At 54.4% G+C, this 11,605-nt stretch overlaps 1 protein-coding gene across 3 annotated transcripts in view; it reads right to left on the bottom strand.

The window, feature by feature from the left end:
* CACNA1D (calcium voltage-gated channel subunit alpha1 D) overlaps positions 1–11,605 on the bottom strand; it is a 322,182-nt gene that overhangs the window by 3,273 nt on the left and 307,304 nt on the right. For 2 of the 3 annotated variants that reach the window (XM_007447228.1, XM_007447227.1), the window contains 5 exons: positions 7,250–7,366; positions 6,172–6,539; positions 5,472–5,498; positions 4,145–4,294; positions 2,607–2,776 (listed from right to left, as the gene is read on the bottom strand). In XM_007447228.1, coding sequence (XP_007447290.1) covers positions 2,607–2,776; positions 4,145–4,294; positions 5,472–5,498; positions 6,172–6,539; positions 7,250–7,366 — 832 coding nt within the window. The remainder of the gene's footprint in view (positions 1–2,606; positions 2,777–4,144; positions 4,295–5,471; positions 5,499–6,171; positions 6,540–7,249; positions 7,367–11,605) is intronic. The other variant, XM_007447229.1, reaches the window with a different exon arrangement.

Genomic DNA, 11,605 nt, shown 5'->3' with positions numbered 1-11,605 from the left:
GGGGCGGGGGGCGGGGCGGTGTCTCAGAACTTCGGGAGGGAGGAAGAAGCAGCCCAACTAAGGGATGTTTTCAAAAGAGCAAAAGTCAATTTCTCCTCCCTGCCACACCTGTCCTCAGGGGGAGGAGCCAGAAGCAGCCAGGGGGTGGCTGTTCTGACCCTAGGCCCCTGTCCCTGCACGTGGTGGGGACGCAGCATTCCGGGTCAAGTACACGACGTCGTTCTAGAATCCCAGAGACGCGTGCTGACTGCCCCGTTCTCACCTTGCAGACATCCTGAGAGTCTCTGGGGGCTGGAGCATCCTGCTGGTGCTCCTGTGTTATGTTTACACTTCTGTTTGCTACCTGCCCTAATAGCTCAACCAGGTAATAAGCAGATCCTTTTGTGGGGAAAGACCCAGCTTCCCTAGCCCCGAAGACAGAACAAACAGGAAAGGACACCTTGAACTTTAAAAAATGCAGTTGGCTGCCCTGCTAACAGCCACTTTGAACAGAGGCTTATAAACAGGTCGAGTGATGACAAGATGATCCAGAACTTGTGGCTTCACAGGGCACCAGGCCCGGGAGATCAGTCTGAATTCTGGGCCCCGAGGACAGGCCAGAGGCCTCCCCAGGACACCTCCCCTCAGGTGCTGCCGCCGGCCGTGGAGCTGCCTCGGCAGCCTTACTGGCGGCCTGCGAGGCGGCGCTGATTCACCTCAACAGTCCTTTCTTGAACTCTGCTTTCTAAGCTCACGGGGCATTTCTCATGCCCCGACAACACTCCACACCCGCCTAATTCCTGCACTGGGAAACTGCAGGGACCAGCCTGGGGAGGCCCCCGGCATCCTGGGACTGCACACGAAGCTGCAGAGCCCGTTCTCTGGGGGCCAGGCTCCAAAAGCGTACGGAGACCAGACCGAGCCCTTGCCGGCCACTGCCCACCAGGGAGGGACCAGACAGACGACGAGCCCTGTTCCGCGGGCCCGACGCACACCGTGGGGCCTGCTGGGCCTCCTCGTCCAGTTGCCGACATGGGACACGGACACCTGCCATCCGCATCAGACAGCCTTCCCTCCACGTGCCACGCGGGACCGAACTTAAGTGTTCTAAGAGGAGGACGGGCCTCCCTGGTCGGCACCACCTCTCGGACCCTTCTAGGGTCAGATGGTGGGGCCAGAGGATGGAGCCAGGAAAGGAAAGCTACCACCGCTGTCATTCCGGTAGCACCTTTCAGTTTTGAATGTGGATCCCCTTTGCTCTGCACCACCGTCTCTAATGGGGGAAGTAATCCCACTGTGGCTGAGAACACAGGGGCTCCGTGGTCTCCCTGCCTGAGGTCTGAATGGATGGGCAGCAAAGCAAATAAGATGCATTTAATTTATTCATCCGTAAAAATAAAGAGGGCAGCCACTCTTGCCCGCTCAGGGTCCTTGATTCACAGAGGCGGCGCCTGCGAATGGTGATTATCGTGGCCACCAAAGGGAGAAAGGGGGGGTCACAGGAGGGCAGTGGAACTCACAGGGCCGGGGGCCTCTGTCCAGCCTCGCCTGCATGTGCGTCACCTGGTACTGATGGACCCCTGAGCTGCTCTGTTTTATCAGCTTCTGTTTGGGGCTGTGAAATTAAATATTAACCATGGAAATGGGTCTGATTACACTTCCCAGCAGGGCTATGACAGCTCGAGAGAGATAGGACCTGGGCACCACCCAGCTGCACTTGTTACTGTGCACTAGATGGCAGACTCAGAGCCGCTGTGTCTTGGTTATTTTTGGTTACTGATTAGAGTCCTACCCCAAATATGCCTCACTCTTCAGAAACGCCAGAAGTGGATATTCTTTAACCAGCATCAAAATGTCCACGTGTCCAAAATCAAACAACCCAGCCAGGAAATGGCAGGGGCCACTGCGCTGTTTCCTTCCCCAGCTCAAGTTCCTCACTGTGGGTGACCCAGATCTCCTGGTGGCACCACTGATGCCAGCTGCACACGAAAACCAGGTCAGGGAGCAGCCAGCCCCTGCCCCTTCTCTGTGGGATGGGATTCCTTGCCCCAGGATGGGAGCACCTACCCTAGAGCTCACCACCAAGGCCACAACCTACCATGAGCAGAGAGCACTGGCAGACCAAGGCAAAGGTGGGAGGGAGGAGGAAGGATGGATACCAAGAACCTCCAGGTGCTCCTCAGAGGCATGGGCCTTGGGAAGAGGCCTGGGCTCAAGCCCACTCTGTGCGTGAGCCCATCCTCTGCCCTCTAAGGGGTCACTGCCCCATCTAGGGAGTGGGCCTATCAACACCATGGTGCATGTCTTGCCTACCTGTCAGGGCAGATCCCAAGCTCAAAGGCAGTGATGAGGCGCACAGAAAACCCCTCATCAGGTGCTACATACCGTGCAACTGTGGGGCCTCACACTGTCTCTCTCTGTTCTCAGCAGGAAGCGCTTTAAGCCCTACCACGTGGCACACAGATGAGAAAGAAAGCCAACAGCATCTCCAACTAGGGGGCTGGTCTCAAGGACTGGAGGCTCCCAACGTGGCAGGACCACGTCTGTCACCACCCCCGGGCTGGGGCAGGGGGAGAGGCACGCTGTTCTCTGTGAGCCTTGCTCCCAAACAAAAAATCTGGCCTCACATGTTGGGGTGGGAGGGAGCAGGCGTCTCCTTGGAGACCTCCGGGAATCATAGCAAACAGGTGAGTCATCATCCTCGGAGAAGCTTTGCGGGTGATGGTAGCCTCGAGGCCGCTCGAAGTCCAAGCTGCTGCCTGGGTATCGGGTATAGTAGCCACAGCTGTAGCTCTGCCTGGTGATCGAAAAGGCCAGAAGATAGAGCAAGGGACACATGAGAGCCTAATCAACAGGCCCACGTCACAGTCCTCTCCCCACCGCCTTGGACACAGTAGAACAAGGCAGCCCTCAGCTCCATGGAAAATTCTACTTGGAGGGCAAGGGCTGCCACAGGAAGGCTCAGGACGGCAGACCTGCGACGAGTGAGGTGCTGGTGTCTTCCCTCCCTGGGGCAGCCTCAGAGGCCGGTCAGATGTGGACTGCAGATGCCCTGCAAGCTTGACTATCACCCGCTCGCTTCTGCCCGAGGGTCTGCCCTCGGCCAGGGGCTGAGCGGGGCGCCTGGGACACGAAGATGCATGAAGCGTGGTCAAGGAGCTTAGCAAATACCTCATGCACATGGAATTCTAACGCAGGCTGGTGAAGGTGGGCGCTGGAAGAGAGGGGCTCAGGGTGGGGCTCCGTGGGTTCTCGGGGCAGGGGGGCGGCGGCATTTCAATTCCAGTCAGAGAAGGAGCAGGCCCTTGAAGGGAAGGTGGGATTAGGTGAGCACAGGTGGGGAAAGGGCATCCAAGGGGTGGTCGTGGTGTGGGCAAAGGCCCTGAAGACGGAAAGTCAGAATGCAGCTGACTCAGAGCCAGTGGCTGCAAGTCAGGCATCCAGGGAGGCCTGCGGAAGGCCGTGGCGCAGAGCAGGGTGAGGGAGGCTCGGCTGCGGCTGGCCTGAAAGACGAGGCTGACGTTTAACAACATCTCAGACGCCAGAAGTGACCTCACCACAGAACCACGTCCACTTCAATGGGCCGCCGGTCAGAGTGGGATGCAGTTTACAGAGAAGAGGGTGGTGGGTGGCCTTTGTCCCCCTGCACTGCCCGCTACCTGTCCTAAAGCAAAGCGTCCACCTCAGACCTGCCTTCTTCAGGTCAGGAGCCCAGAGAGGCACGTCTGCTGAGTGGTGCCACTCTGACCTCTTGCCCCCTCACCTCTAGGAGAGACCTCCTGATGGGAGCGGCAAGCAGGCGCTGTCCACCAAGACCGACCAAGCTCTGGGCTGACGAGCCGCTACACGGCGAGAACCCCCAGCCCAGAGCGCCCAGCGTTCAGCAAAGGCTCTCACTTCTAGAGCCTATACTAAAGCCTCACGGGTGCGCCCCTGGTGGAAATAAGTCAACAGGCCTGAAAAAACAGCCTCCACTCTGCCTCTCTCCAGTCCTATTTCTCCTGCCCTGACTTCTCCCGTGGCCTGGAGGCTGTGCTCCCGCTTTGCTTCCCGGGACAGTCCCAAGGGCAGCAGCAGGTGGCGCATGGCTTCGTGAGCAGGCGCAGCCCCAGGGCCAGGGGACAGCAAGGCCTCCTAAGGTCATCCCGAGCCACAGAGCCCTCACCTGCTCCCGGTGGGCGAGCTGTCGTCCTCGTAGCACTCCTCGCTGCTGAAGTTCTCCTGTTCCCCCAAGCAGCAGGGGTCCCGGAAGTAGCCGTGTATCTCTGGGTCTTCCCGGCAAATAGTTGGGAACTGCTCATCTCCTGAGTCAGACCTGCAGTTGGGAGAGAGGGCCTGAGCGGCTGGGCGGGCGGCAGACAGCTCCTCCGGCGGCGCCTCGGCGGTGGCCACGGCAGCCCTGCCCGAGGTGCTCTGGCATCTCCCTGGGTGCTCCTGCCTCAAGTGGGGCTGGATCGTTAATGCCTCTGGCAACGGCGCTGTGTGCGTGTGTGTCTGTGTGTGTGCGCACGCACGTACCAGGAAGGGGTTTCTCCCTCAGGGCCTGGACGATGCTAGTGCCACACCGCTACCCCCAGAGGCCTGAGAACCAAAAGAGTAGGTGTAGTTTGGGAGTAGAGCAAGAAAATGGACCTAGAGACCTGCAGTGATGGGCTCCCAGGCCACCTGCTCGGATCCCCGTGCCCCCTTACCCCGGCCCAAGGTGCCTTCAGAGCCTGGAGCAAAGAGGGTCCCCACTTCACACTGCATCTGACCCAGGAAAGGTGACAGGAGTTTTGAGTACAGGGTCCCAGGGGAGGGAGACTCCACCGGACAATGTCCACCACGTTCTCAAAGACAGCCCTGCCCCAGGACTGTCGTGATGTCTCCCTGAAACCCAGATGTCCTGGCCTCGGCCCTCAGGGAAGCCGGCCAGGCTCTGTGGCATCACTGCTCTCCAAACAGAGGGCTGTGCTTCCTCCAAGCTCTTCACTCTCTCCCACCCTCCTCCAGCTCAAGTAGCCAGGACATCTGTCCTCCCTGTCCCCAACACCGTGACCATCCCACCCACGGTCCAACTGGGTTCAACAAACAGGGAGCAGGGTATACTGCCCGTGGGTAGGGGGCTGCCCAGGAGACAAAGGAGAAGGCCTGGCTCCTGGGCTTCAGGAGGTGGGGGGTCACGCTTTTACAAAGCCTCCACAAGAGGCCTGACCCCAGACAGCAGCACGACCGCCCAGCTCCACAGGCCAGGGGCTCTCCCAGCACCGCACTGAGGCCTGCGGAGCTATAGCCGTGGGCACGCTGCATGTGAGCGTAGGTCCTTGGATGGTTAACACAGTCTGCGCAGATACGGATCTGAAAGCTCTGCATCCACAGCCCTGGGCTGTAATGCCCTGCACTGGGCTCGCTGGCTCCCAGGGCTTTCTCGTCTCTCAGCACTCAGAGAGGCCATCTGGTCCCACTTAGAACACACAGTATTTAACACACAAATACAGGCAATGAGCACATACCTAATGTAAGTTTCATAATAGCGCGTTCTATCCAGGAAAGGCATGACACGGGAGGGAGGGAGAAGATAAAAGAAGATAAAATTTCTAGCAAAATTGAAAAAGCAAATATATCAAGCTACTGCCTAGAGCAGGGGTCGGCAAACTATGGTTCATGGGCTGGATACAGGCCGTCACCTGTTTTTGCGTGGCCCACAAGCTACAAACAGTTTTTATTCTTTTAAAGGACTGAAGCAAAATCAAAGGAAGAAAAATATTTCATCGCACGTGAGCACGTGAAGTTCACATTTCAGTGTCCACAAATAAAGGTTTATCGGGACACAGCTGCACCCGTACGCTTACATATGATTTACGGCTGGCTTCTTGCTACGATAACAGAGGTGACTAGCTACAACAGAGACTGTCTGAGGCGCCAACCCTAAAATATTTACTCTCTGGCCCTTTACAGGAAAAGCCTGCCAGTCCCTAATTACGTGGTACAGTCGGGGAAGGTAGAGTTTGCGTAGAGCAGGATGCAGGGTGGCAGGTGGCCCTTTATCCTTTGGCTTCATCACATGGCCAGTTCCTGACGTGACCTGGAGGCACTCACAGGTCCTATAACAGCAATGCCCGCAGGGAGCCTCCCACCTGTGCCAGAGACGGGAGAAAGACCTGCCTTGGGCTGACACTACATTACCAAGTGCAAACACATCTTAAACGTTACCTTTTAATACTGGACCTTCTTTGAGGCTCACGGCCATGCTTGTGGAAGGAATGATGCCCATTTTCAGACACATGCTCAAGGTTCCCAATGCTGGGCCGTTTTCCAGGGGCAGCTTTGGACATATTGGCATTATTGAGATTGGCATTTGTTGAGCTGGGAACTTGCTTTCCTATGGAATTATGGTTATGATGGTTATGACACACCGAATTTCCTGCTGGAGGAAACAGCGGTTTCTCAGTATCACTTGCAGGTGGAATTGAAGGCCTTTGGACATGCAGGGGACGGTGGGTGGTATTGGTCTGCTGAAGGGAATCTCTCCTATCACTATTAACATGATTGACATGGTTTCCAAGCAGGGCACCATTTCTCTGCAAAATAATGGGAGACAACACCAGGTAATTTAACAAATATTTGATGCAGGCTAGCTATGTTAGGTAATTTTTTTCCTACATGAAAAACAAATTCTAGGTAAGCTCCACAGAATCCCTGTAAAACAATCTGAGTGTCTCAGTGACCAGGGTGACTGTGTGTGTCAGCTGGTCCCCCTGAAATGAGGAAGGTTACCGATTCCTGAGCTGGGGAGCAAGCGCTCGGCTGTCATTCAAGTGCACTCTTCCGGTGGCTCCAAGGTGAGCTGACTTTCGCCCAGCAGGGCTGTCGGCAGCCCCGGTGGCCGAGGTTGGGCGGCAGGCAGGTCTCTGGGCCGGGGGCTGGGAAGTGGAGGGCCCGCGGGCAGATCAAAGAGCCGGCCCGGGGAAGGAGGGGTAGGGAGGGCCAGCAGCTGCTAGAAGGACCCAGGATGCTCATCCACGCCGGCCAGTGGTCGTGACCAAGCTCCTCCGAAGTGGCCAGCGTGGGGCAGAGGAGCGAGCTCTGGGGAGGAGCAGGCCTGGCCCTAGAAGGGGTGCTGCTGAACGGGGAGGGTCTGCGGGGGGGAGGGCATGGTCCACAAGCCCCTCTAGGCCCTGGGGCTGCTGTGCATTCTCCAGGCTCTTTGGCAGGTGGTTAACTGCCCCAACTGGACTCCTGCCCCGCTATCTCCAAGTGGCCAGTGTGTAGCTACACGTGGAATAATTACTTTGAACACATCTCCTTCTTCTTTGCCTTTACTTTCCTCCGGCTCGTCGTCTTGCAAGTCACATGATATAGCACGCCGGATTTCTGGCCCAATGTCGTGCAGTGTCCTTAATCCCGCCTAGATCAATGAAAATGGCAAAACAGGTTAGACAACACGGGTGGCCTGGGTCCTGGCTTTGCTCCTGCCTGATTCAGTTGTGGGAGGGGAAGGTTTCTCCAAAGGACAGTCCAGGGAACTGACCACTTGTTTGAATGTAACGGATGGTGTCCCAGCAGCCTCAGGGATGTAGGGTGTGATCAGTTCAAGATGGTCCTGGGCTGGGATGCTTGAGGCCAGTGACCGCCTTTTCAGGTACCCCCACTCGCAGGGAACAGTGCTTGCTTACTAGTACTAGGGTCTGCCGTGGCCAAGAGCCCAGGCCCATGTCTGAATGACTGTCTACAGAAGGATGGCCTGCAGAGCGCCATCTCCCGGAGCCTCGGACAGGGGCGAGGAGCACGGCGCGGCTGTTTTACAGGGAGGGTGGCAAGCGCTCGCCGGCTGTGTCCAGGATGAGAAGCCTAGTGCAGGTGCCAGAGGGCAAGCAGACCAGGCAGCCAACTGGGCCACTGGTTCTGCTTCAAAGCCATGGGAACGAGGGAGGGGCACAACACACTGCAGCCACCAGCACACTCAGGACCAGAACGCGATGGACAGACACGCACAGACCCGGGCTGCTGTGCAGGGCCAGGCTCCATGGCCATCTGTTGGCACCTGGACCTGCAGCCTGTGCTCAGGCGGAGAACTCGCCAATGGTTGGGTCATCCTCTCGAAGACCACAACACACTGAAAGGGGCTCCAGCCTCCGGAGGTGGTGCCAGACCTGCCAGGTGACCCCTTCAGGCCCCTCACGGACATTCTGCATTTCCCCGAGGCCTTCACGGCCGGCCTTCCTCACCCTGGGCCCCAGGTTCCAGTGGGACAGGGCCTGGGAGAAGCCCTCCCATTGTACTTAATTTCTCTAGGGAAATATTCGAGATGCTTATGGACCACCTATGGGGAAGGGGTGGTTGGTGGCTCTGAGAAAATTATGATCTTTCGACCAACAATCTGAAGAAAAATGGCACGCTAATTGGGAGAGTACAGTTACTCTATCCTTGGACACAAGAAGACTGGCATCGGAAAGAGGCATTCCCTCCCTGTCCCCGGTCTAAGGTCACCCGTCCTGTACCCGGGTGGTACCCCCTCACCTGCCGGCCGTCTGTCTGCACCTCAGTAGCCACTAAAGGTGTGGAGAACATCTGAGGCCCTGGCTGTGCGGGTCTCCATCTGCAGCTAACACCCCCCAGTGTGAGGGGTGGGGGACCACTTCCCTGTCCTTCCTCCACAAGCCCTGGCAGCAGGTGGTACAGGGCACAGACAAAGCATGATGACCACGTTTGAGACACGCCCGGCAGTGGAGGGGGTGGGGGGGAGGGGAGGAGGGGAGGGTGGCCCCCATCTTGCCAGATCCGGCAGGACCGAGCCCACGAGTCTGGGAACGCTCAGACCGGTCTTCTGCAGTCATATGGAACCGCCCAAGAGGCTCTCGTGAAAATGGCTTCGTTCGTAATAGCCCTCAGCCTGCGAGAGAATCCTTTTAAAGATGGCACACCAGGCTGCGTCTGGTTTGAACCATTCTTTGCATACAGGAGCCCCAGGCCTTTCCATTTTATGAACTGTGGGGTTGAACGAGCTGCCTGGAGTCAAAGCCTTAAGGTTCCCGGCCAAGAAGGCTGTGGTCTCGCAGGGGAAGGACACACGTGTCCCAGGGCCAAACCCAGAACAGTCTGTGGTGTGGTCAGTGAGGCTGCCTCTCACCCACCTGTCCCTCTGATCACAGGCAGCAGACACACGCACTCAGACGTGCACACATGTACACCTACAAGCACACACATGTACACGCGCGCGCGCGCTCACTCTTCCTCTCTCAGGACCCAGCTTCCGGCACACCTGAGCCTGGGAAATCATCTGTCTTAGAGGCAGACCCACACCATTCTCAGGGAAACATCAGGAAGGCAACTCTAATGCCAAGTGGATGAAAGCTCTTGCACAGCAGAGCTGCAGGCCTGGGCAGCAAGGTTGAGCCCAGTAGTACTGAACAGCCTGCAATTCATCCAGGCAGTGTTCTGTAGGGCACAATTATCAAGGGAAGATAAACGAAGCCAGAGTTTCACCATCTGATTTTGGATCACTGGAAAGAAAGAGCTGTTACATATATGAGGCTCCCAAACAAGAGACCAGGTTTGAGACACCCGCTTCCGTTGCCACAAAACACACACAGGTGACAATGCACCGAGTCAACATCCCCAGGTAAATTATGTACCTTAATCCATGTCCCAAGGCAGTGTGGGACAGGAAAACTCTGTTTAAATAACAACAGATAATCCTATTCACTGTCATTCAACTGACTGGACTAGGTCTGATTAGAAGAAATAGAAAACTATTTATTTGGATAATTTTTAACATCATCCTCTGTTGACGGGTTGACATTTCACTGAAACACACATATGACATCATTGCATAATAAAACCAAAAAGTGTCTCCAGCATGTCTTCAATGATACACAAGATTAGGAGAGAGCAGTGAACAAACACAGGACAGAGAATTTGTTTGCAACATAAATCATGGAGGAAATTGAGAGGTGGCCCAAGAGGCCACGTCCAAAGACAAATAAGGACAACATATTTATTAAAGAGACATCAAAGGAGGAGAGAAAGCATCACTCTTCCCAGACAGGAAAGCAGAGGCTCAGAAATCATGATTATATTTTGCTTTGCTCCACGCAGGAAGGAACACACCTTCTAAGAGTCAGAGACTGACTGTACTCTTTCACAGGGGATCCGAGGAAGGACAGACGGGGAGGGAGGGGGCAGGTACTGTGGGGAGTAGGGGTGTCTGCCAGGGTTGGGAATGAGGGAAACAGATGTTCCCAAACGTGAATTGAAACGAAGCTTAAGCACAGCACCCTGAATTTATTACATATCACAAAACATGATAATGAAAAATTTTCTAGCACACATATCAAGCTAAAAGGTAGCTTAGGCTGCTCCAAAAATTCCATAGGCACAAGTTCCAGTTCCCAAAGTGCAGAAATCTATCTTAAACCCTTGAAAAAATTACTTTTTTTTCACAGCCCTTAAAAAAAAAAAGAACATTTTTTTCTGGAAATAAACACTTTACAATCAGTAAAATGATCTATTCTTTCATATGTCATATCTGTGCCTACCCCTATCAGCAAAATACTATTTTAATTTGAAATGTGGTCATTAGCATTTAAACCAACACAATTAAAGCCATATAAAGTCATTCCATTAACATCACAGTAGAATTATGGTTTTGAATAAACACAGAATTTCTATAAAATATAAACATTATTGATTTGTTTTAAGATGTCCAATCATATAAAATACTAAACAGAATCAAGCCTAGTTTCTGGTTGATTTTTAAATGCTAGTTGTTCTCATAAATATTTTTGTTAAAAAAAGAAATGTTGGCGCTTTGCCTGTAGACTGCTGCTTTAAATTTTAGACACCATTTAATTGGAATTTTATAGATATTTATTCTAGTGAATGATTAAGTCACCAAAAACAAAAAAAAACACCCAGACTATAAAATCTCTGTAAATATTTCTGAAGCAATAGCATAAATGTATGATATTTTAACCTCAAGTAGGAATATTCATTTACCTTCCTTTCTCTTGCCCACTTTCAGGGTTAAGTTTTTCCTACCTGGTGCATCTGAAATGCTTTCACTGCCTGTCTCCCTAAGCTAGCGCCATCACTCACACCGGTCGTCCGCCAGCTCTCAGCACGTAGAAACGCCCAGGAACCCCTCCTGAACCTACACTGTAACAGTGCAGATGAGAGATGTGAGTCTCCAGTCGGGACTGGGCCAGGCCATCCATCTTCGGGTATGAGTGCCAGGCTTTCAGGCTCCAGCCAAAGAGCAGAGCCAGGTCTCTATCACAGGCAGGTCTCCCGCAGCCAAGGCCGGCCCTGCTGGGTCATCTCGTTAAAGGCGAGTTCTGGTTAACCCTTTAGCAGGCTTCTGCCCCTACCCAATCAGAAGGGATCATTTTAGACTAGCTCCCTCGGCACAAAGAACTGGAGATTAAATTCTCACGGCATACACCTGTTCATCTATAAGCCATCCCACCTCCCCTGCATCCCCACACGCACACACATCACACACGGACACACCCCTTCTTTCGTCATTGCTCTCCACCAGGGAAAATGTGATGGTGTGGCCTCTGTGACCATTATGAACAGTCCTCGAATTATATATAAACATAAATAGCTAGAATTACGAGGAAGGCACGCCCTCCCGCCGCACCCC

Source organism: Lipotes vexillifer, unplaced genomic scaffold (genome assembly GCF_000442215.2).
Source record: "Lipotes vexillifer unplaced genomic scaffold, Lipotes_vexillifer_v1.1 scaffold818, whole genome shotgun sequence".
NCBI classification, from domain to species: Eukaryota; Metazoa; Chordata; class Mammalia; order Artiodactyla; family Lipotidae; genus Lipotes; species Lipotes vexillifer.
This window is presented reverse-complemented; position numbering and strand designations above follow the sequence as displayed.